This window comes from Rousettus aegyptiacus, unplaced genomic scaffold (genome assembly GCF_014176215.1).
Source record: "Rousettus aegyptiacus isolate mRouAeg1 unplaced genomic scaffold, mRouAeg1.p scaffold_m13_p_8, whole genome shotgun sequence".
In the NCBI taxonomy this organism is placed as follows: Eukaryota; Metazoa; Chordata; class Mammalia; order Chiroptera; family Pteropodidae; genus Rousettus; species Rousettus aegyptiacus.
Genome location: NW_023416311.1, coordinates 13,097,533 through 13,122,540, shown reverse-complemented (window position 1 = coordinate 13,122,540; position 25,008 = coordinate 13,097,533). Strand labels below are relative to the sequence as shown.

Sequence of the window (25,008 nt, the reverse complement as noted above, 5' to 3'; positions counted from 1 at the left end):
TGGGCCTGAACCCCCAGGCAGAGCCTTTGTCACCATCTCACTCAACCCCTTGGCAGCTGGGAGGACCCTTTCAAGGTGGTGTGAGGAGGCCAGAGGCTCCATTGCTGGATACTCCACCCAGCTCCTGACCAGCAGGGCCCCCAGCCTGGTCCCCACTCAGAAATACGGACAGACAGACAGACAGAAACACAGAGGGGTTCTAGGCAAGTCGATGATCTTTATTTCTTGGAGGCCCTAGCAAGGTTGCGAGCAAACAGTCAAGAGCACTCCAGCTCACGGTGGGTGGCTTCAGACTGCCCATTTCCTCCTTTTCTCTCAATTCACAGCTTAGGGGCGCTTCCAGTGGGCAGCTTCACACCCCTTCACCATCCTGGGGGCAGCTGCCATCTTGGGGTCAGCTCAGGCAGGTAGTCAAGCGGGGAGGAAGACGAGCCCTGGGCCAGGCCCCATCTTGAGTCCAAAGGTCAGGGCTTGGAATGTGGCCAACTGCACTGTCAGCTCCACCTTCCCGACCCGCCCCCATTCAAAACAAAAAACCAGCCAGCGTCCCTTCCTCCCAGAAGTTCCAGTGTTCACTCCCTTCTGTGCAAATGTGATGGGCAGAATGAGGCAGAGAGGGACATAAATCGCCGGTAGTGGCGGCTTTGGCTCTGGCCCACACTTCAAGGGGACAGGGAGCCTCTGGGCAGGTGCCACTTCTCAGGGGACAGATTCTTGGGTGCTCTGCTCAGAAAGGCCTGTAGCTCCAATAGCTGGAGAACACAGAGATCTGGGGAGGGAGGAAGTGGGGGACATGGTGAATGGTGGTGCCTGGCCCCGGCAGCACCCTGTGACCCAGGTAAGATTTCAAGGTCATCCAAGGGCAAAGTGTCAGGGAGAGGACACTGTTGCTGAGGACCACCACAGCCCATCTGCCTGGTCTGTGTGGAGGGTACAACAGACCTTAAGATTTGGGGATGCTTTGGAGTTGTGATAAGAGTCATTGGAATCCCCCCACAATGAATGAGCTTCACAGCCTATTGCCTGGCTGGCACAATCTGCCTGAGCATGTGGCCTGGCCCCGCCCCCCATTCCCCTACCTTATCCTTGAGCTGCTGGCAGAGCTGCAGGGAGACGGTGAAGAAGACGAGGGCGTCATTGAGCCATGGGATCACAGACTCCACCTTGTGCACGTGGCTCACCTCCAGACGCTGGGAACCCCACTCACTGAGGGGAGAGGGGAGGGTTCCTGAGACCCCAGCCTCTGAGGTGCAGTGTGCTGGGGTGCAGAGGGTGCTCCAGGGCAGCCCTCCCAGAAGCATACTTACAACATGGCCCCCGGGCTGTGGAGCACGGAGCCTCCAGCTGGGCGGAAGTTCTAGGCAGAAGAGCACCAGACCCAGTCAGGCCCTCGGAGCTGCAGGGCATAGGCCCATGGGGACGGGGATGGGGGACAGAGGTGGGGAGGGTCCTGTTTACCTTGGTGGAATTGGGCTGCAGGGCGTGCAGCTGGTACACGGTGAGGCAGAGCTTGTTGAGGTTGATATACACATTGACCAGCAGGTCAGAGGGCAGGGCAGGGGCAAACATCCGCTGTGGGGCAGGCAGGGAGGCAGGCAGAATGAGCGCTGGGCAGACACAAGCCCCCAAGAACCACCTCGGGGGATCCCAGCCCCCATCCTATGGACTGGGGCTTCCAGACTCCCCAGGTGCCTCAGGTAACTTCCTGCTCCACCGGGCTTGGGAACCACTGACTCAGACCAGGGGTGATATATTTGGGGGACACAGAATGAAGCCAAGGACTCTATCCCAGAAAACTGTGCATAGACATAGACAGAACTCAGACTGATGACAATTTGGGGCTTCCAGGACCCCTGGGTACCCCTGCGTCCTTCCCAGGGGACCCTTTCTTGGCCTGAGGCACTGACCGTGAGGCCACTGGCGGCGATCTCAGGCAGAGTGAGGGTGGCTGGGGTGGTGAGCCGGTTGCGAGCTCTGGTCAGCTGCAGCATCACGGCGTCCATCAGCTGGGGGTAGAGGGCTGGTCACAGCTGCTGTGAGGGCAGCGGGGCCAGTCCTGATCCTTCCCCCCACCCCCAACCCCAGCATCACACAGTGACAAAGTTATAATGGCTTCCCAGCCTCTGCCCGGGTGGTCTTGTTCTCAGGGTCTGAACCCCCAAAGCTGGGGGCTTGTTAAAGATGCCCTTCATAATTGGTAATTGAGCTCCAGCTGGGGTAGGGGGGTAGGAGGACTGTATTGTGGTTCTATTGCATGGGATCCTGGGTATTGGTCCATTGGGGAATAGAAGATCCTAGGAGTTAGTCCCAGGGGCACAAGGGCTTGGCGAATGGAATACAAGCAATGGATGAGTTTAGAAAGAGCCCTAGTCCAACTAGGGTGCAAAGGAAAAGGGAGGGCTTCCTGGAAGAGGCAACAGGACAACTGAGTTGAGGCCTTAAGTTAGGTACCAGCCCCATTTTCGCAGGTGAGGAAACTGAGGCTCTGAAGGGGTAAGGTCACAGTGGAACCATCTGAACTCATCCCTTCCCTTTGCCATGGAGCAAAGCCCTGGCTTGGATGCCTCAGAGACCCAGCTTCCACAGCTTCCGCCTGTTGCTGTGGGTGCCAAGGTCACCTGGCTCCCAGGAAAGGCAAAATTGTTGGGTGGAGGCATGGGGGCTGCACCTTATACTCCCAGGGCAGTCACAGTTCTGGGAGGGACCTTAGTCCACCTAGTTCCAAATTTCATATGAGGAACCAGAGGTCGAGAGGGTAGATAAGCCACCAGAGAACATACAGCAAGTCAGGGGCAGAGCTAAAGCATGAGTCCAGGGCATTCAGGCTCAGCTCGTTCCTCCATACCTTGTGAATTGACTCTGTTAATTACAAAGGTTTTTCTATTGCTAGTACTACTACTAGCGCTACTACTTACAGAGCACTTACTTGGGGCCGCTTTACCTACATTATCACAATTGGTAGTCATTACCTCTTAGCTCCCTTTTGCAGGGGAGGATACTGAGGCACAGAGTGCCTAAGTAAGTGACTTGAGGTTGCAGAGCTTGTAGTGGAGGCCCCAGGGTCAGAATCCAGGTCTGATTCTGGAGCTTGGGCTATGTGAGCCATTTGACTGTGGCTGATGGATATGTGCACACTAAGAGGTTAAGGGTCAACCGTCAGCTACACTGGAGGATGTGGGGGCAGAGCTCTCCAGGGGCCTGGTCAGGACCAGGGGTGGTGAACCTGGCTCCCCTGTCCCTGCAGGCAGCTCACCTTAAGGACCTCTGCTCCTGTCCTAAACTGGTAGCTCTCGTCCCGGTTGTTGAGGAGGTAAATGGCTTGGCTCACGTGGTTTCTGGCATCCTGGATCTGAAAACAGTGTCCACTGAGTGGTCAGTGGGCTAGGCCCCAGCAGGGAGAGGTACTAGCTTTTGAGCAGCCAGTCTCCGGGCATCAGCTCATGGGCCCTGACTCTGAGGGGCTGTCATCCGTGGAGGGGCGGGTGGGTGCTGCTTGCCTGACTCCTCCCTTACAGCTGTTGGCTTTGTGCCCTGGATAGGTGCCAGGTACATGGCACAGACTGAGGCAGGCTCAGACCCTGGCCTCATGTAGCTCATCTTCTAAAGGAGAACAGATGGTAACAGAGTAAAGGCATAAGATAACAGACTGTGTGACTTATACAAAAAGTAAGTAGGGTGACGGAGTGGGGTAAGGAAACTTCTGATTAGGAAGTCAGAGGTGGCTCCTGAGATGACACCCATGCGATGAGAAAAGCTGGGGGAGAGGACTCCAGGCAGAGGGACAAGCATGAGCAAAGGCCTGGAGGCAGAGACTGCTGGTGGCCAGTTCAGGAAGGGGGTTTAGAGACTGGGGCCCAGTCGTGTAGGAGTTGGTAGGGAGCATGGACTTGGTTCCTAAGAGATATAGGAAGCCTGTGAAGACTCTGGACAGGGAGTGACTTGTTCAAGGGTATCCCTGTGGCTCTTGCTGGGGCCTGGGGACCTACAGATAGGTTCTCCACCTCTCAAGAGGCTAGGCCCTGGAGCCACAGGCCCCGCCCACCCCAGCTTCGCTGCTAGGAAACACCTTCCCAGGCTTGCTGTGGTCGCAATGAATCCCCACATCGGCCAGCCCCTAGAGGCCTTAGTGCCGTGTAGGCCTGTCCCTGCCTGCCCTTGTGGCCTGAGCTCTGGCCAGGGAAGGGCCTGGTTTACCTGCTGCAGCTTCCACTGCTTGTCCTCCCGGAAGGCAAAGTGCAGCAGTTGGTTGTTCCGGGGCATCTTCAGGTTCACATCCTGATGGGCAAGAGTAGAATAAGCTAGGCAGAGGGACATTCTCCTGCTTTTGACCACTCTGAGTCCTTAAGGCAGGGTGTGTGTGGTGGCTCAGGCCCTAGCCACTCCTGGAGGAGGGGGAAATTCCCAAAACCTTTGCTATTTGGAGGGTGACCAAGGAGGGTCAGGAAATAGGAGCTCAGGCCTAAGAGGAACCGCAAAGAAATGAAAGGGAAAAGAGGCCGAGAAAGGGGAAGGTGGCCTCAGTTGGGAGAAGGTGTGTGACTGTAGGCAGACAGGGAACATTTGCACAGGGCAATAGACTAAACACCCACCAGTGAAGGAGAGGGACCTTCCCCCATGCCTTGGCGCCTGGCACAGGGTCGGGTGCAGATGGAGCTCAAATGTTGGCTGATTCCACTTTGATCTGGGGCCAGCCTAATCCTGCCAAGGCCCATGCTTCACTGGGTCCAGACTCTGGGCTGGGCTATGTGCAAAGTATCCCCTTCCTGCACCTCTCACTGAAGGCACACATTAATCCCATGAGAAGGTTGGGGGTTATTGTCATTTTACAAATGAGGAAACTAAGGCCCAGAGAGGTCAAGGATCCTGCCCAGAGTCACACAACAAGCTGGTGGCAGAACTGAGGTATGCAGGAGGCTTCTACACTCTTCCCCGCTGGCTTCTCAAACAACATGGGAAGGGGAGAGGGGCCAGGGACTCACCGCCTGGCTCAGCGCGTCCCCTTGCAGAGTCAGCACGCCCTTCACCTGGTCTGTGCTACAACACGTAGGGGTCAGAGCAGCGTCTGCAGCTGCCCCCTCCTACCACCCAGCCCTCCCAGTGGGCTGCCCCTGGCTCTCACAGGATGATCCAACCTGTCCCACCACACACCCACTCACACTGGAGCCGAAATCAGTTTTCAGGGCAGGGCCTTGGTCATGCCACCTCTTCTAGAGGGTATCCCAGGCATCCCCCCTCCTAGGGAGCCCATCACCCCCCCCCCCCCCCCCCCCCCCCCCCCCCCCGGTTTCCACAGAGCTCCGGCTCACCTACAGCTGCCCAGGATGAAGTTCTCCTGCTTGGCAAGCCCCTCAGTGCCTGAGCCTGGCAGAGTGAAACGGAGGGAGGCCTCCTAGGGTGCAGAAGGAAGCGGGGTAAAGTTTACCTAATCCAGCCCAGGGCTCCTTCTGGAGGCCTCACTCCCAGGTCAGCTAGAGGAGGAACAAGGTGGGCTGGCCTCACTGGAACACCCTACCCAAGCCTCCAGGGCACCTTCCCGCTGCTCTGGCCCCTCCCCCACAGCCCGAGTTTCAGGTCCTACCTGAGCCTATACCTGCTTTTTCCACATTCCCTGGGCACCTAGCCAACTGTGCCCAATGTGGGAATATAGGAGAGATACCCTCCTGGCTTAGTTAAGGTGCCCAGGTGTGGGGAGCAGAATCAGGGAACCCCAGTAATCATGGCAACCCGCAATTCTGGCCATACCAGGCTATCCCTGCACATTTGTGAGTCGACTGGTTTATCATCACGACAGACCTCTGAGGCCGGTACTATCATCTCCTTTTTGCAAATGATTAAAGGGAGGCTCAGAGATATTGAGTACTTGGCTAATGTCTCAGCACTGGGGTCCTTCAGATCTCAGATTAAATATCCCTGATTCAAAGGAAGCCTATCCCGCCTGATAAGGGGTCTCAACCCAGACCCATGGCGTTCGCACAGATGCTTCTGGAATCGGGGAAACTGTCTGCTGGCGCCTCCATCTAGACTCCAAGTCCACTGAGGGCAGGACGCCGTCTGAATACCGCGCGTTGCGTACACAACAGGCGCTAGGGAGGCAGGCGCAGCCGGCCGGGCGTACGGAGCCGTGGCAGGAGAGGCTGGGGAAGGTGGGCGCGCGCAAAGGCACACGGCTACCCTGCGAGGCGTTACCTTGAGGATGTCCTGCAGCTGTCTCAGCACGGCGTGCACCTCGTCGTGCAACAGCCAGCGGAATTCCTCCTCCTGCGGGGACAGGCCGCTGTCAGCCGCCCAGGCCGGCCGCCCCCTCCACGCTCCGGCCGCCCGCCCGCGCGCCCGCGCGCCTCACCAGCACTGCCCGCTCCACCGCTGTCGCTGCCATCGCAGTCGCCATAGCCGCCGCTCGCCGCCCAGCGACCGTCTCCCGCTAGCCGTCCGTCGGCCGCTCGGTCGATCCGCGACGCTCGGGGCCACCTCCGCCTCCGACTGGCTGAGCTCAAGCCAACCCCGCCCCCGAACCACCTCCCCTGCCTCCGATTGGCTGAGCGATGCTCGCCCCGCCCCTGGCTCAAAACGCTGCGAAATAGAACGAAGCTGGCGGGTGAGCGAACCACCCGCGCTCTCTCTCCCGGGACCCCGCCGGCACCAGCCTCCGGCGCCGCGTCTAAGGGTGTTCTCCTTCTGGAGAGATGCGGCCCTCGTCCCGCCCCTCCGAGGCTCCGATAGGGTGCCCTGCCCCACTTGCATCCATAGATTGGCCTGTGGGATGGCTTGCTCTCGTCGCGCCCGGCGATTGGCCGACGGGGAAGCCTGCTCTCGCTCGGCCTCGCTATTGGCTCGCTGGTTCCGTTGGTCCAGGAGGAAGCCCCCGGCGGACTCCATGAGGCCGCCGCCCCGCTGATTTATCTTCCACCCTCCTCCTCCTCCCTCCACCACTCGGCGGTCGGTGTCCAGGCGCAGGTCACTGCCAACGTAATCGGTCACAGTTGTGTTACCAAGAAACGTTTTATTTTGCTTGCAGTAGCTTTTTGTTAATTGCACAAAAAATCATGTTTTGTGTTTGCCATTTAAACATTATCACACGATCCTATTCTGAAAGACAAATGTTCATTAAAAACAAAGCAAAAATAAAAATTCACAACCTTAATTACCTAGATTTGTCATTTAAAGGAAAAAAAGGGGTGGCAGGGGGCTTTCTTACAAGCTTTTTCACAAGTGTCACATTTTCTCCTTAAAAGGGAAGGATTTCAAAACAAAGGTGAAATAGCTTAAACAGAAATATTCATAAAAAGGAACTTTACAGAACTGTCAACAATATTAAGACAACATTGACTAACCAGTTTCATTACAGCATCTTCCCCGACTCCCACCCCCCAGTGTCCAGCTAGGACTATAACAGGCTTTGTGTTCAGACAGAAAAGAATTCAAAATCCCAGTGAAATCAACTGTGCTCAAAACCCACAGGCATCTTCCCTGCCCTCCCTCCTTGTCTTCTGAGATCCCCTAGAAACCCTGGGTTCTGATCAGTGGAAAAGGGCCAAGGCTATGAGGGGGAGGGACCCACACCAGTGTGGCCACCTCATTATATATATGTAATTAGTCACTGTAAATGCTGACCTTCTGCAAGGTGTGACTGGAAAATCCAACCCTTGCAGAGGGAGACAACATTGACATCCCTTAGGTGACTTCTCCTTGCTCTTATGCCACATTCTAATCTCCTCTGGTCCCCTATCCAAGGAGAAATGCTAGGGCCTGGAGGATGTCTTGGATCCACCTCTGAGGGCCAGTTCAGGTTCAGTCAGGCCCAGTTCTCCTCTTCCTTCCCTACAGACCCCGGGGCCCTGGAAGCACCGAAGACCATGCTGCTGTCTGAAGTGAAGACACTCATTCCTGTTTCAAGAGCTGAGCCTAAGAAATGGTCATCGTTGGTCAGGCTGGGTCTGGGCCAAAGGGACAGATAGACAAGAAATACTGTCTCCATGGAGGAAAATGGAAAAGGGAGGGGAATAGAGAGGTGAACATGCGGAAGACGTGCAGGGCAGGTTGGAGGAGGGACCGCTGTGAGGAGTCCTGGGTCAGGGTGGCTCTTCAGAACCAGGTGAAGAGTATGTGGCATAACGGAAACCAGAAGGAGCCCATCACTCTCCCTCTTCACTCCTCACTGATGGCCCTCAAAACCCCCTTCCCAAGGGCTGGAATGCAAATCTAAATACTAAAACAGCCTGATGAAGAGTGAGCTCCCCCTACACCAAAGTAAGGAAGTCGGATCCCAGCCCAGGGCTCCATGGTGATGGTGACTTCTGGGATGGGTGCTGAAGAGCAGCAAGGAAAGCAGGCTTCTGTGAGGCTCACCTACAGGCTGGCTATTTGCTGCTCTCCTGTGAAAGCCAGAGCCCTGTCTTCGCTTGACTTTGCCAATCTCTTTTTAGTTCACAAAGGCATTTCTGGAGAGTTGGTTGCACACTGGTAGCTTAAACATGACAATCCTCATCAGCTGGTCACCTGAGGTTGGAGGGCCCGCAGGACCCTCCATTTAGTCTGTGCTGGTTCACCTTGGCCCAGAGCCTCTCTCTGCGGTGGAACCAGTGGGGGATGTGGACAAGACCAAAGCCTCTTCGCTCTGAGGGAAGCAGTAGGAAGGCTTCCAGTTCTCACTGCTGATTCTAGTTCCTCGATTGGTAGGGTCTGAGATAAGACAAGCTTGGAAAAAGGAAAAAAAAAAAAAGCCAGGCAGCAGTTTCTGGGCGGCTTCTATCCTGGGGCAAGAGCCAGTGGTGTGTGTTTGTGTGTGTGTTTGTGTGTGAACACACAGCCACCTGGTCCGAGGGCCACTGCCCAGCTCAAGAGCTTGCCCACAGGCCAATCCTGCTGATACCCCTCCCCTTCCCAGGACCTCGAGGGGAGGAGTGATGCTGTGTGCTGTGCTGATGCCAAGTCTCAAAGTCTGTATAAAAGGAGATGGAGACAGGTGGACTGGTCCAGAGTGAAGTCCCAGGACCCCAACTCCGTGTGAGGAAGACGGGGGTCAGGGAAGATTAGGGGGACAGGGGCTTAGTGTATGTAGGCCCGGTACACAGCAGACATATCGTTGTCAGACTGGTCCAGTGCCTTGGCTCTTTTGTACACCTGGAAAAAAATGAGATGGGCTCAGTCTCTGGTCACACAATTGACTTATAGACATGGATCTGCTTCCTGGAGGTAGTTCTAGATGTGGTTAGGCAGGTGAGTTCTGGAGTCCAGGCTGTCTGGGTGTGACTCCTGGCTCCTTCGCTGACCTGTCTGACCTTGGACAAAGGGCCCCAGCCAGTGCTTCTTGATATTATGAGGAAGGTGACAGGGTCATAGTGAGGATTAAATGGAGTAAGGGATGTAAAGTGTTCAGAGGGCCAGCATAGGGGCAGGGCTCAGTGTTGTTAGCAATTATAATCATGCCCTTTTCTGCTGAAGACTCTCTAAGGACTTCCCATGTTATTCTCTGGGCCACTGTCCTTGTCCTTTTCCTGGCATAGTATGCCCTTCTCTCAGTGTGGCTGGCTCCTTCCCTGACCATCATCATCTAAAGCAGTGGCTGCACCACTTCACCCTGACCACCTCTCTTTGCTCTGTCCTATTTTATTCACATTTCTGACCATCTTAAATTCTTATATGTTTAAATACTATGTGCTTATATTGTGCCTCCCTCCACAGGAAGGGAATGGACTGTACCTCAACATGTCCCCAGAGCCTAGTATGGTAGTTGGCAATTAACTGACACCCCAGAGATATTAGGTGAATATAAAAAAAGTGTGAAAAAAAATGAAAAAGCTATTGTTCAACAAGGATAGTATGACATCCAATCATGACATAGAAATTTAGCTGGACACAAAGTTCCTCCCACATGGCCAGAAGCAATTTTTTTTTTTTAAACATAGTCCAGTTGGAGCCACCATAATTCAATGTCCATTACATCTCAGATGTAGTTGTCAACTCAATGAATGCTAAAGACATTTTCAGATAAAATCAATTGTTGCCAGCAGCAGACTTGTATTACAGGGAAAGCTAAAGCAAGTTCTCTCAGCTGAAAGGAAATAACACCAGAGAGAAATTCAGTTCTTCAGGAAGGAATGAAGAGCACTGGAAATGGTAAGTTAGAAAAATATAAAATTATTTTCCTTCTTGATTTCTTTAAAATACATATGATTACTTAAAGCAAAATATTCCAAAAATGTCTAGTGGTTTAAAAAAAAAGGCTGCTGTAACACAGAGGACATCTGTACCCTAAAGCAGGGGTTCTCTACCTGGGGTGGTTTTGTCCCACAAGAGATATATGATAATGTCTGGAGATATTTTCTATCAACTGAGGGGCTGCTGCGGGCATCTAGGCAATGCTGCTAAACATCCTGCAATGCACAGGACAGATCTCATAACAAAATGTCAATAGTGCCCAGGTTGAGAAACCCTGCATTAAAGGATGCTGGATATAGAAATGAATCTATGTTTTAGGTGAAAAGGTACAATATTAACTCTAAGTAGGTCATTAAGGAGCAACGATAGAAGAAAAATAATGCATCATTAAAAAGCCAATAGATAAAATGGAATCCTAAAAAATATTCAAATAACACAAGAGAAAGCAAGAAAGGAGGAACTAACAAACAAAAGCCAGAGGGGACAAACAGCAATCAAATGATAAAATGGTACCTCTGAATCCAACCACACATCAACAGACTTCCAGATATAATAAATGTTAATTTTATTAATCTTCTCAACCAGCTCTTTTGTTGCATTAATTTTTCTATTGTCTTTTTGTTCTCAATTTCATTTAATTTTGCTCTTTTTTGATTATTTCCTTCCTTCTGCTGACTGTGGGCTTCATTTGTTCTTTTTCTATTTTTTTTAAGATGTAACGTTAAGTTATTTGGGCTTGCTCTTGTTTCTTGAGATAAGCCTAAGACAGACTAAATAAATGTTAATAGACTAGTAAACTTTAAAATCTAAACAGTAGAGGCAGCCTTAGAGTCATACCATCCAAATGGCCAGAAAGTGCCATGCTCCAGAGAAATCAACCAAAACGTCTGTTTCCAAACTAATGAATCAGGGTGGAGGCAAGTCGGAAATCACCTCATAGAGAAGTGTTGCCAACACAAGCTACACATAAAGACAACCTTGTCAACAACAAAAAATGATAACATACATGAGGACTTCTACTGTTTAAAAAGAACCCACGAGAAAAACAAACAGGAGAAACCTGAAAGAGTGAAATAAGTGCACTGAGCTATTCAGATAAGAAAGGGAAAGACAGAATTTAGGAAGAGATTATAAACTACGAAAAAGCAGGCCAGAAACAAGCAGTAGTTTTTTTTTTTTTTAACTTCTTTGCTGGGATAAGCTATTGGAGACCTGTATTTAACTTGAATGAAAACGTGTATCGGCTTACAGCACTTGAAGGTGCAGCTTCTAAAATATATGAATCTATGTGTTTCATAAAATATTTTTACTGTACCTACTGGTAAAGACAAATATTGCTCAGTTTTTTTTTAAGATTACATTTCTATCAGGTTGAGACAAGAAAGCTGAACTAAAACTCTTCAAAAAGTACATGTGGTAGTGCTTAATACATCATGCAAAACAATGTTAATGACTAAATACTCCAATCGGCAGATACTGTCAGACTGGAGAAAAAGGAAAGCCCCAATTACAGACTGTCTACAAAAGATACAATTTAAATATAAAGACACAAGTTGAAAGTAAATGGATAGAAAAAGACAGTCCACGATAACAGTAAGCATGAGAAGGCTATAGCAGCTATACTAAATCAGACAACAGACTTCAAGACAAAAATCAAGAGGTCCATTTCATAATGGAAGGGTAAATGTATCAGGAAAACATGAGCATAAATGGCTAAGAGCCTAATAACAAAAATTTCAAAGGCATTATTAAGAAAAATGGACAGAATTAAAGAGAAACAGGCAATCCCACAATCACAGGTGGAGACTTTAACATTTCTCTCTCAGCAACTAAAAGAATGAGAGAAAGGTCAACAGAGATGATCTGAAAAACACTACCAACCATCTTGACCTAACTGGTATCTGGAGAACACAGCACCTAACAACTGCAGAACAGTCTTGTGAAGTGCACATGGCACACTCAACGAGACAGACCATCTGCTGGGCCACAAAACAAGTCCAAATAACTTAAAGAATTAAAAATCATATTCTTTGACCACAAAAAGAGATACTTTAGAAATCAATAACCATTAAACATCTAGAAAAACCCTAAATGTGATAAACTTTTATATAATACCTAGGTCACGGAAGGAATCACAAGGGAAGTAAGCATGACTCCGAAGGTAGTGTCTGGCTCTGAATGCTCCTGTTAGAAAAGGCAGGTGTAAAATCAACCAGCTAAGATTGAGAAGTTATATAGGGAGCAAAGAAAAGCAAAAATAAGTAGAAGGGTGGAATAATAAAAAAACAAAGTGAAGGCTGCTGGGACTTGTGCCACTTCCTTTTGTAGTTAGTTACCTCATTGGCTGCAGCTGCCATAGGAGTTGGATGGTTGACGGCATCGCCCAGTGCAATGGCTAAGCGAAGATCCTTCTGAATGTATTTCAGGTAGAAATCAGGCTTAAAATTTCCTTGCAGGATATCTGAAGAGGGAAAGCCACTTAGTAGAAGAATTAAAAGGCCCCTCAATAAGAAACCACCTGCAGTACCATCAGAATCCAACACCTAGCATTTCTCTCCCCTTAGACACCCAAAAGACAAGTTCCCAGCTCAGAGCCCCAAATCCCATCCGTAGTCTATGTCTGGACTCCCTTTCACCTGGGGCATGGACTGACTAGAAAGGGTGCACCTTTCATACTCAATAAGCCCCTGAAGAAGAGACTTTTGTGAGAGCTGTCTGACTCAGTTCCAATCAAAACTAAAAAAAAAAATAATAATAAAATTAAAAAAAAAAAAAAGCAAGAGAGGCCCAAAGCAACTTACTTTGGCACTTCTGGTCCAGGAAGATGCTGGCCAACTGTCCTTGATTAAGGATGTCCAAGAGTGTCTGCTGGGACTGACCTGTCACTTGGGCCAGGGTCAGCCCCTCAGCAATGGTGGCCATAAAGCTCCCCTGGACCATGTTCACGATCAGCATCATCTTGGCTGCATTGCCAACCTCACCTGCCCAGGGCGAAGAATCATGGTCACTTTGCAAGAATCCTACAGGCAGGGATTTTCTGCCCACCGTCAACCCTGCTTGGACCCACCTCTACACCCAGGGAAGTCCCCATTCACCTGCCCCCGACAGAACTGGCTCTGACCCTTCTGGCTCTTCCTCCTTCCAGGCACTGATTGTGCAAATCAAAGGCAACTTTCCCATGGGGGCCCCAGGTAGAGAGGCCGTGCGGGATTGACGCTGTCATCAGTGCAGTCTAGTGGGGGATGTGGCCCAACAGATGGGCAGATATGTTACCTAGAAAGAAGGAGGTCTTCCCCATTGCCTGGAAGCAGCTGCTGCAGTCCTCATACAAGCCCCTGTCTCCAGCTGCTAAGATCACCAACATCCCGTCATTAGACAGCTGCTGATTCCCTGAGACCGGGGCTTCTAGAAAGCGGCCCCCCCGGGACACAATCACCTGGAAAGGAAAGTCAGAGCTTCTGGAGGCTTTGCCTCTCCCAGGGATCTTGGCTAGCGAGCAAGGAGTGCCAGTAGGTGTGGTACTCCACACCGAGGCCCGAAAGCTGACATCTGTACCAAGGTTGGACTAACACCATGGGAGGGTCAGCAGATTGTCCTCCAACAGATGCCTGAATACCACGCAGTAAACAGAGAGAGGCTGGGCCCTCCTCATAAACTCCCATTTACTCTGCATTTCTTACAAAGACCAAAGATTATAACCACACATGGCTGTGCCAACTGCTTGGCCGACCACCCTTCCCACGGACACCACCCTTCCTGGACTTCGGCCACCCTCAAAACACACACAGCCAGAAGTCATCACTCTCTTACTTGGGCCCAGCAGCTCATGGAGGAGGAATACTCTGCTAGTATCAGATGTAGATAATGTTTAAACCAGAAAGGTTGTGCTGGCAGCCTGGACTGCTTCTCATTGTGAGGCTGGCAGCTACAGGACCTGATGCCCATCTCAGCCGGGTAGTGCCTCTCCTCTCTGGCTTTGGCTCTACAGTAACACCTGGGCGTGGTCAGCCTGGGTTTTGGGCTCCAACCAAAAGGATGCTGGAGGGCCAGCCCAAACAAGGCCACTACCTGGGCCAGCTCGGTGACCGTGTCAGCATCCACTGTTGACATGTCCACGTAGCACTTCCCAGGGCGAATCCCTTGCAGAACACCACTGGGGCCCAGCACCAGCTGTGGGGACACAAGGGAGAAGCAATAGCCCAGGCCCCCGACAAGACACCCAGGAGCCCCTTAGACCTAAAATCAAAATCCTTTTGCTTTTTTATTTTATTTATTTTTTATGGTGACATTGGTTAATGAAATCCAATTAGTTTCATCTATGTACTTTAACAGTAAGGCATGTATATATATTTACACTGTGTGTTCACCTCCCATAGTTAGATTTCTTTTCGTCACCACATATTTGACCCCCTTGACCCTGTCTACCGCATCCCTTCTCACCCTCTGGTAACCACTAGTCTATAGTCCATGTTCATGAGTCTCTGTTTGTTTGTCCTGTTCCTTTGTTGCTTTTAGGTTTATATCCTACATATAAGTAATATCATGTGATTTTCAACTTTTTCTGTCTGGCTTATTTTGCTTAGCATGATTATCTCAATCCTTTTGTTTTTTTAAAGGCTCATTTCCTGACTAAGACTAAAAAAGAAAGAGCAAGTAAATAAGGGAAAGAAAAAGTATTTTCTATTATGTCTTCATTTGTCTTTGAAAAGAATGTATTTCTTTTTATTAAAAACCTCCCATTTAAAAGACAGAACCTCAGTGCTTATGTTTTGGGACTTCTTTGGATTTACTTGGATTAGACCAGTCACCAGGTGATTATTGCACTTGAACTTTTAAAACATACACATACAGTGATAGGTAAACATAGTAACTTGGCACATAGACCAAAAGCACACTCAGGCCCAAAGTTTCCAGCTTCACAAAAATACCTGGTGCCCATCAGGAACCATTTCAGCAGAGACCTCAGGGACCCTAATCATTTTCATTCTTTGTTCTGAATTAAAGGAAGTCTGTATTCAATGCATGCAAACACCCTTCACAATGGGAGATGGCCACCCAGATGGGAAAGTCAACCCCCACCCCAACATGCAGACACTCACTCCGTGTGCAGGGGAGAAGGGGAGGAGGCCAGCCAGCTTTCCTGGCCACAACCTGAGACGCTGAGGGGAGGGAGGGGATCCTTACGTCCTTGGCCGCCTTTGGATCCGACACACAGGCAAAAGTGATGTCACAAGTTGAAACAACTTCAGCGGGGGTTCTTCCTAGGCGGGCCCCCTCCTGGATGAACAAATCACACTGCAAAAGTCACAGATCCCAATGTGAGCTGCAGGCAGTGCACAATAAACACGCCAGCCAGGCCAGAGACACAGTGCTCAGTTCTCCTGGCTGGCTTCCCAAAGCAGGAGGCCGAAGCTGAGGCTGGGAGCCCAGGACTAGAGAGCTGGTGGTCTGACTTCTTGAGGGAAGTAGATGGGGCCTCTTAAGGCCTGTCCTGTGTTTTGGCATACCTGGTGCCTAGAATGATGTTCTACTTCATAGTAAGCACAAAATAAGTGTCTGCTGAAGGATTCCTGTTTGAAGGACAGGGCGTGAACAGTACCTCTCTGAGGCTCTGTGTGGCTGTCTGGGTTGTGGCAAAACCACCCAGTTCCCTGGCACTGTGCTGGGGAAGTAGGGCTGGGGCTAGGGTGTTTACTGAGAAGTTTCTGGGCATCTAAAATCAGTAATTTTTCTTTTGTGAGAATTAAAATCACCCAGAACATCTCCTAACAAAACATATCATTAATATTTCAGTGTATTTCCTTTTTCCAAATGCATTTAAAAAATCAGCATTTTAGAATAATTTAATCCTATTTCACATTTCGTAACCGATTTTTAATACTTTGCAAATTTACATTTATCCATATTGTAGTCTTTCATAATTTTCATTTATAATGAAGGCTACAGAATATTCCATTGAGAGCTATATCTGGATTTACCTAATGGCTCCCCTACTGTTGGATATTTGGCCTGCTTTTAATTATAAGTGACTCCAACAAACATCTTCATGTATAATACTTTTCTACATTTTGAATTTAGGTCTCTGTAAAGAGAATAAACAGTTTCCAAATAGTTTTACAGCTCTTAATAAATGTGGATAAATGGCTCTCCAACAGAGCTGAGTAAATTTATAATGATCACCAACAAGGTCTCAAATCACCAGCAATGAGTACATTATTTAAAAATAACAAATAAGCATCCATAAATACATTAAAATTTTACCCTGCTTGATGATTTAACCAGCTCAAAATAGCACCTTTTGTTTTGATACATTTTGATTACTCTTGGTTACTAAACCTTTTTAATATATTTGTTTCTTCTTTCCTGAGCTATTTTTCACCTTAGAGTTATCAAACTGTTTCATAATATCAACATATTACCCTTCTCCTAACATATTACCCTCTTCCTATCATATTATATGCACTTTTAGTTGCATAACTTTCAAGTATTTTTGTTGTGGGGAGTATTAAAAAAATTACTTATTTTTTTCTTTAGTGATTTTGATTGCATCTAGGCTTAGAAAGATCTATTTTAATATTTAATTTTATTTTCTTCTGGTTTTTACTTTTGAAAAAAAATAATTCCATAATCTATTTGGAATGTATTTTGGTGTATGGTAGGAAGTGAGATTAGTATTTCCTCAAATTTCTAACTAGTTGTGCTAAATATAACCTGTTGACTGACCCTTCTTCTGTCTCACTAATTCACAGTGAGCTACCTCTTTCAGAGGAAGGCCTGGGCTTTCTGGTCCATCTGGTGGGTCTGCATCTTTACTGTAGCATTCTAGCACCTCAGTCTTTTAGTATATAGCTTTACATTGTTTTAACCTTTGCTTGTGAGAGATCTCATCACTTTTCCTTTTCTGACAATTTAAAAAGGTTTCCTCTATTCCCAGAAGAACCAGATAATCATTTTTAAAATGTTTATTAAAATTCCATGGGGCCTGTCATAAGGACTAAATGACTTTTTAAGGATGACATTTACTATATAATTTGTGCCAGGCACTGTGCTGAGTACTTCTCATTTATCATCTCATTTAACTTTCAAGCCTCTGTGAAGCTGGGGCTTTTACTTTCATCATTTTACAGGCAAGGAATCCAATGCTGAGGGAGGTAAACTATCTTGCTAATGAGGGCAAGCAGCAAGGTATAACCTGGATTTAGGTCTGATGGATTCTGAACCCAAGTTCTACTTGCTTTTGCTCTATTGCTTTCCCATAAATTAATCTGGAAAGAATGGCCTTATTTATTACATTTAAGCTTTCTAATCAAGATAACAGAATGACCAAAGGCACTTTTATAAAAGGAGAATATACTTATAAGCAAACCCTCTGGTTCTCCTGACGTTCTACAACTGTGCACCTTGAGATTTCCTGATTACCCTAGCCTTGAATCACAATCTGTCCTGTCGATGGGGTCTCTGAGATCTCACTTCCCGACAGGTCCCTGCAGTGCCTACTCAATGCCAGCACCTGAAGCCCAAATCCCTGCGCACGGTATTTAGTGCCCTTTTCCCCAGGACCTTTCAACTCTCCAAGCAGATCCTTGTTATTCTTGAAAAGGATTTTGTTTTGGCAAAGTGGGGTCCTCTCTGTCTCTCTTCCTTTGTTCCTGACAAGCACAGTGCTTTAGTTTTTTGGTACTCAGGCTATAGTTTACCTTTTCCTGGATGAGAATCTGACAGGAGCCAGGTCCATTTTCCATTACAAAAGCTGCACATTCAGAGCCTTAGAATTCCAAGTCAGGGCTCATGCAGACCCCTTTGAAGCTGTGGACTGCCACCTTAGGTAAAGGACTTATAAACCTGTCTTGTCCAATATAGTAGCCACTAGCCCAAGGGGACTGTAAATTTAAGGGCAATAAAATTAAAAATTTATTTTTTTCTGTCAACTGTCCTTGATTCAAGTGTTCAAGAGCCACATGTGGCTCATAGCTACAACACTAACATTGGACAGTGTGGATACACATCATCACTGCACAGTGAACTGCACGGTGCTGTTATACAATCCAAATGACAGAATACAGCGCAGCCAGTGAAAAGGATAAAGCAGATCTATCTGCATGCACTCCTCATTGATGAATTCATAACACACACATTTCCATGAGCATGGAAATAATGATGCAAAAACCTAACATGAGCTAGCTCAGGTAATGGCACGGAGGGGGGAATTTTCACTTCGTTTTATACCCCTGGGTGTTTTTAAATGCTTAGTTTTTATACTAACATCCTAAGCTTATTTACTTACATCTCTACCTGCCTGAACTAAGAACTTGGCTACTACTCTCCTGCATACAGAATGCTGAATGGAGACAAGAGGAAGACAGTCCCATCCTTAGCTACCCCAACTCCATGGGTCAGGGCTCAGTCCAACCCTGTCCGATAAGCACCACTCATTGATGCTTACTTTCTCTGCAGTCCGGTTCCAGACAGTCACCGTGTGACCCATTTTCAGCAAGTTGGAGACAATGCCACTTCCCATGAGGCCGAGGCCCAAAAATCCTATCCTGAAAAAGAGAAAGAATGATTAGTTTGGGGTGGAGTGGGAGGGACAAGGTGAGGTATCCACAACACAGTGCAGACTTCATTTCCCCATAAACCTGGGGTGGGACCTCAGACCACTAGAAATATCACTCAGCAGTGTGCTGACAATGCTGACAGCACAACTGCAAAACTGGCAGTGGCGACGCAGATTGTCCCTTTTCTTATTATCTCATTATTTAAAAGTCTCTAGGCATTTCTAAACCTAAACTACCACGAAAAGAAGTTTGACCCATGGTTTAGCGCAAGTCTTCCAAAGTGTTTCCTCGTTGCTTTGATAGGAGGTACGGGCTTACAATTCTGTGATAGCAGGAAAGCAGACAACTGTCTCCAGCTCTTGCAAGGCTTTCAAGTGTTAGGCCTTCAGGTGCCACTTTAAGCACATCAGGATCTGTGACAAGTAACTTGATGTGTTAGAGCCAGCCACCTTCAAGTGCAGGAGTCCAGGTGCCAGTCGTCCCCTCCCTTGCCTGGCTCCAAATCTGTACTACCTTTGGATTCTTCCTATTAGGAGACAGGCCTCACCCCTCTCCTTTAAAGCGTCACCTGAGCTTTGGAGCCAACTGTTCCCAACAGTTGCATGAGTCCTTCCCACGGTTTGTCTTCTCCCCCACCTCTGTGACCTTTGTGGTCCCCTGGCCGCCTGTCCTTCTCTGCTCTCCGCCAGGCCTGAGGCCCATTATGATCCTTCTGACTAAAGTACTCGAATGGACACACTCCGCTTACTTTCACTTACTACAGCCTGTTCTTTCCTGCAACCCTGAGAACCTGGGACTATTAGCTACTACAACTTTTACAGATGATTTTATCTGGTCCAAATGTCTTTCTTGGTTCCTATACTTTTATCTTTCATGGCAGGTGGCAGGGCTTAACAATGTCTCTTCATTTCTTATTGAATGTTCTAGTTTCCAACATGGGTGTTCTCTCAGCTCTAGACATCCTCTGTAGCTTCTCTACTTTGACCTGTGTTATCCTTTGAGTATTTCCAGTCTCTTGGGAGTCACACCCACAGCCACCTCTGCAAACTGGCTCTTGTACTGTTTCTTTTAATCCTTGCTGGATTATACATTTCTCACACTCACTCCATCCCAGCCTGCTCTAAGTCATTTGAATCAAATATTGAAAATGGCACCCCTGCCCAGTAAGTTTCAAGCTGAAACAAGGAGATCATTTATTATTCACATAGCTATCTGGGTAGTGCAAGTTTTCCCTATGATTCTAAATCATGAGGACTGATTCTGTTTCCATCTTTCGGTGTTCTAGGATACCAAACTGGCCTGGGGATGAAGCTTTTGAATTTTTAACATGGCAACTGACATTCTCTCATGGTGTCCTTGGCACAAGGTGGAGAATGTGGACTAAGTGAACTGAGCTGGTTTGCTTTGTTGTTGGTTTCACACTCGTGTCAAAAAAAAAAAAAAGGTCTAAGTGGGCAATATAGGTCTTGGGTGAAAGCACTGGGACTCTGTTGTCAACCCGTCCCCGTCTTTTGTTTTTTTTTTAAACCAATACAATCCTCATTAAATGAATGACACCCATCTCCCTTTTCATTAGCACGTAACATGCCTCTACCTCCTTTTTTCTACAAAAGGACGTGCACCCAAAATAATTGGTAGAATAGTGGTTTCAACATCACAAAAAATTATGAAGTAAAAGATGCACTGTTTTTAGTCTGAAAAAGAACCTTTCTGAAGACATAGCCAGGAAATTCAGACTTGGCTCTCTTGCTCAGGAGAATACTCCTAAGCAAAGAACCCTTTTCATCAACACAACTCTTGAAACACAACTAGTTGGCAAAGGTGAGTGTAGGTGCAAGCTAAGGTTTGGGGACCACAGTCAAGGCTCTCCCACCTGAGTGGGACAGACAGCAGCAGACAGGTGCACAGGAAGGACCAGGAGGCAACAACTGGGAGAGCCAGGGAATGCAGGAGGATAGGGTTTATTCCAAGTATCTTCATCTCTTGCTCTGCACCTATGCTTTTCACAGTTCTCCTTAGCTAGTGGTTCTCGAAGTGTGGTCTTTTGACCAGCAGCAGTGGTAGCATATAACTGGGAACTTGTCCAAAATACAAATTTTCGGGCTCCACTTCAGACCTACTGACTGGGAAAACCCCAGGGGTGGGCCCAGCAATCAGTGCCTTACTAGTGGCCTTCCAGGTGATTCTGAGGCACAGGAAGTCTGAGACCCATGGAACCAAATGTTCACTGCTAGAAGACTTACCAGTGAGCTAGGAAGCCAACCTCACTGTACAGTTAAGTCAATTTACTCCTAGGCAAATCATCATCAGTAAGAATTACAACTTTCCCCCTCTCCTTCCATTCAGTGCCGGTAATGGCTGGGGCATAACCCTTGGGGTCATCACTCTCCAGCAGAACCAGAGCCACAGGAAGCCTTTTTGCCAAAGGTCCTACTTTTTGTCTGTGGGTGTGATGCTGCCATTCACGGCCGTGCTGTCTGCTGCCTGGATGGAAGTGGACCCAGTCTCCTAGGGAAAGGAAGCACAAATCATCATGTTGGTCTGTCCATGGCAAGGCCCTGGTGGAAGATAAAAATGGGGAGGCCTGGAACCTACATACCTCTTCACATATTTTCAACTTCTTTGTGATTGCCTGGTAACAGACAGCTGGCTAATAAAGAGGAAAGAATAGAGACCATTTATTAAACTGAATGTTTAACCAGGCTTCATTATAATTTATCTAAAAAGATAGGCCTAATGTAGGATGTTAACGCAAACATCTTATTTGGTTTCCAATGTTACTGAGCTTCCAGATGACACATTAGAATGTTAACACACATTATCTCATTCTATTCTCCACACAACTCTGCAAGGTTCTTTTGCTGATGACACTGAGAGTCAAAGGTGTTAAGTCACATGCCCAGAATTACAGAGCTGGTCAGTGTAACAGGCCTAGGAGTCCAGCTCTGTCCAACTTCAAAGCTACATCCATCAGCAGATCCTATAGAGGCTTGGCCTAACCCATGGCCCTGGAGACAGTTTGGGAAACTTTCCCTCCATATCTCAAGGGCCACAGAGACTGTCTGCGCCAGTGAGCCTAAGAATGTGTCCACCCAGCAGCACAGACTACCTCACAGGCGGCTGACAGCTCACAAGATTTGGTTTCTGCCCTAGACTCTAAAGGCAACCACAAATGTCTCAAGCACGCAGCTGATTAGTTTTAAAGGCTTTTGAGGGGATTTATTTTTAATCTTGACAACATGTGATACATGAGTGTGCCCCTATGTGACTTTCAACTAGCTGCTCTGGGCAGTGGTAAAGGCAGAGCCTAACTTTTCAGACTGTAAGGTGAGGTTCCAGTGGAGCAACATTCTCTGGCAGGCCAGCCCCTGAACAAGGATCAAGAACTTGAAGAACTCACCTTCTCAGTTTGGCTGAGCAGGAAGTGATGGAAATGAGGGTCTGCATCTTTAACAGGCTGAAAGCAGAAAATGATTAAATAAAACAAGTTATCTTCCATCAAAGGTCACTTCCTTCTGCCTGGTAACTGAACTCTCCTCTGGCTGAAACATCCCGGGGAGTTGGTCTCAATTTTACAACTGCCTGGAAACTCTTTTCCTGTAGTTAGTCTAACCTTTTTATAAATCTCTGTTCCAGCTATGGGAAAATTGGCTTCAAGTGGAAAAGAACAGGTATTTCTGCCAGGTTGGTATACAAATTATTCCCATAATACTGTGGGAAAATATTTAAAAGGCATACTAGTATTTTTAAAGTCCAACTTTCATCAGTCACATTGGATAGCCCAGCAGATGAAGCCAAATCAATTTTGAGGACTCTCTTCCAATTTTAGGGTTTTGGCCTACTTTTGTCTGTTGCCAGACCCTTGAGTGCCTTGTCTCACTGAGGATAGATATTAATAAGTGCCAATGATTGAAGGACTTTCAAGGGCTTTTCACAATTAGGCCAGTAACAAAGAAAGGGTGTATCTATACCAACAATAGAATAATGTGTGGCTACTAAACATTAATGTTTTATATATAGTCAGTGAAAGAGTGTTTATAAAAGCATCAAGTGAAAAAAATTGGTGGCATAATCCCACTTTTATGGAAAATAACTCTAATCCCAATAACATAAACTATACATGAGTATATAAATGATGGACCAAAGGGGCTGAAATAAGCTGTATCAAACTTAACAGCGAGGACCCTCAAGGGTAGAGACTTGCACTCTACCTCATACTTCTCTGTACCATTTAGCAATTAGAAAAAAAAGCCTCATACACAAGAAGGGGGAAAATGGGAAAAGGAAAAGTGCATCACAGGCTGGGAAACCAGCTCTGACGTTGGCTTTATCCTGGCCCAAGAGAGAGCTCCTTACCTCGCTCACTGTTGGCTGCCATTTAAACGCAGCCATAGGTCCGGCCATCATCCCCTTCACGGTACTAGACTCGGGAATAGTGAGATCCTATAGACAGAAAAGACAGATCATCAAGATGTTACGGCCACCTCAATAGCAGATATCTTCCTGCCTCAAATCGGGGAGCACTTATTCACTGCTCTGCTTCCTTTAATTACATTCCATCCAAACTAAACCCCTAGCCAGCTCCATTGTCTTAGTGTTAGTTCAAGCTCAAGCCCCAAGCCGTGATTCTAATGGCCGTCCATCAGAAGAAACAGAGCAAGTTCTCATCGATGCAGAGTGAGCCTTTCTTTTGTTATTGAAATAACAAAATATGTCCCTGTGCCTAAATTTCACAAGGATGGAGGTAACTGTAAAGCCCAACTATGATCTGAAGGGTTGTGAGCAGGTCACAAGAAAATTATGGCAAATAATGAACATAAAGAAAACAACTGGTTTCAGAAGGAATCCACCAGATCTCAAGAAAAACTAAGAAAGCCACATGGTGCCCATGAGGAAATCTGCCCAACATTTTTCAGGTACTAAGTGACAAAGCCAGAATTAGAAGAACTCAGGGAGGTCAGAAGCCAAGAACCCTGCTCCATCCCCAGTCTGATGCAAGGAAGACCCCGCAGAAAGGGGCTGCTCTTCTTTAACAATGGCCTGCCCCATGCCTGTCAGGGGCAAAGGGGCACTGTTCCAGCTTTACAACTGGTCTGCTCCCGTCCCCTCCACTGCTGACTTTACATCCTACTCCCTTTCTCTATTTGCTTCCGTGGTGGCCCTCCTGACATTTCCACCTGGATATCTAATGGGAATCTTGACATGCCCCACTGAACTCTTGATTTCCCTGCCCAAATGGTTTCTTCCACATTTTTCCAGTCTCAGAAAACTCCATTCTACCAGGCCGAGATGCTTGAAGTCCTTCTTGATTCTATCCTCCTCTCTCCTCTATTATGTTGGCAATAATTATGGCTTTACAATTGAGAATCTACAACCCCTTCTTCTGGCCACTCCTGCTACTAACACTCTAACTTAGGCCTCCATTGCCTGTCACTTGGCCTGTAACAAAAGGAATCTTCCTGCTTCGGCTCTGGACTCCTACAGTCTAATCTATACACAACAACTAGAATAAAACATGTCACTTCTCTGCCTAAAACTGGCTTCCTGTCTCACATGGCCAAGCTAGAGGCTTTATTATCGTGGCCTACAGGGCCCTACCTGTGCTGCAACCTCCATTCTGGGCTAATCTCCGACACCATGTCCTGTTACTTTCTCTCCCCTCACCTCTCTCCAGCCCACCAGCACCTCGGCCCCCATTCCACAAACACACCAAACATGCCACTGCTTCAGTGCCTTTGTACTGCTGGGAACACTCTTCCAACAGTTATCTAATTGGTTCACACACTCATTTTAGGTCTCCATTGAAATGTCACCTTGTCAGAGTGCTTTCCCTGACCTCTCTGTATCTTTCCCCATTGGAACATGACTGCAATGACAGCAAATGCTTTTACAGGGCTTGTCATGTGCTAGACATTAGTGTAAGTGCTATTTTATATGTATATTCTTGCATAATCCTTGCAACCTCATGAAATAAGACTATTATCATTTCCATTTTACAAAAGAGAAAACTGAGGCACAGAGAGCTTAAGAGCCTTGTCTAAGGTCACAGAGCTAATGAGTGTGGAAGATGAAATTTAAAGCCTGGGAATATGGCTTCAGGATCTATGTTATTATCAGTAAGTTTACTCTATATTCCATGCTAGGAAACATTCCTGGCACAAGAGAGGTGTTTAGTATTTACTGGAGAAATGAACACAACAGGGGTCTTGTCTACCTTTCATGCTGCTTTATCTCTAGATATCTGGTCTGTGGTAGACATGCTCAATAAACATTTGTTGAATAAAAAGGTTTTGGG

General features: G+C 47.6%; 2 protein-coding genes across 6 annotated transcripts in view; both read right to left on the bottom strand.

Moving 5' to 3' along the window:
- Positions 1-197: 197 nt before the first annotated feature.
- ROGDI (rogdi atypical leucine zipper) lies at positions 198-6,491 on the bottom strand. The gene is made up of 11 exons (XM_016161169.2): positions 6,344-6,491; positions 6,187-6,258; positions 5,307-5,389; positions 4,980-5,034; positions 4,195-4,275; positions 3,254-3,349; positions 1,908-2,006; positions 1,459-1,572; positions 1,308-1,357; positions 1,080-1,206; positions 198-769 (listed from the first exon to the last, which is right to left on the bottom strand). The coding sequence occupies exons 1-11, from the start codon at positions 6,386-6,388 to the stop codon at positions 728-730; spliced, it is 864 nt and encodes a 287-aa protein (XP_016016655.2). The 5' UTR covers positions 6,389-6,491; the 3' UTR covers positions 198-727.
- Positions 6,492-6,980: 489 nt separating this feature from the next.
- The window catches only part of GLYR1 (glyoxylate reductase 1 homolog), a 32,064-nt gene continuing 14,036 nt past the window's right edge, over positions 6,981-25,008 (bottom strand). Inside the window, exons 6-16 of one of the 5 annotated variants that reach the window (XM_036226137.1) lie at positions 23,070-23,156; positions 22,114-22,170; positions 21,313-21,363; positions 21,148-21,221; positions 18,602-18,701; positions 15,343-15,453; positions 14,227-14,328; positions 13,432-13,594; positions 12,960-13,139; positions 12,495-12,619; positions 6,981-9,120 (exon numbers count right to left, since the gene is read on the bottom strand). In XM_036226137.1, coding sequence (XP_036082030.1) covers positions 9,046-9,120; positions 12,495-12,619; positions 12,960-13,139; positions 13,432-13,594; positions 14,227-14,328; positions 15,343-15,453; positions 18,602-18,701; positions 21,148-21,221; positions 21,313-21,363; positions 22,114-22,170; positions 23,070-23,156 — 1,125 coding nt within the window. In that variant the 3' untranslated portion in view covers positions 6,981-9,045. Of the gene's footprint in view, positions 9,121-11,734; positions 12,343-12,494; positions 12,620-12,959; positions 13,140-13,431; positions 13,595-14,226; positions 14,329-15,342; positions 15,454-18,601; positions 18,702-21,147; positions 21,222-21,312; positions 21,364-22,113; positions 22,171-23,069; positions 23,157-25,008 lie in introns of those variants that run through there. The other 4 variants (XM_036226138.1, XM_016161159.2, XM_036226140.1 and 1 more) reach the window with 4 other exon arrangements.

Coding starts and splice junctions, on each gene's coding strand:
- ROGDI (XM_016161169.2), bottom strand. CDS start 6,388: ATGGCGACTGCGATGGCAGCGACAGCGGTGGAGCGGGCAGTGCTG. Junction 5,035..5,306: donor TTCATCCTGGGCAGCTGTAG/GTGAGCCGGAGC, acceptor TACGTGTTGTAG/CACAGACCAGGTGAAGGGCG. Junction 3,350..4,194: donor AGCAGTGGAAGCTGCAGCAG/GTAAACCAGGCC, acceptor CACTGTTTTCAG/ATCCAGGATGCCAGAAACCA.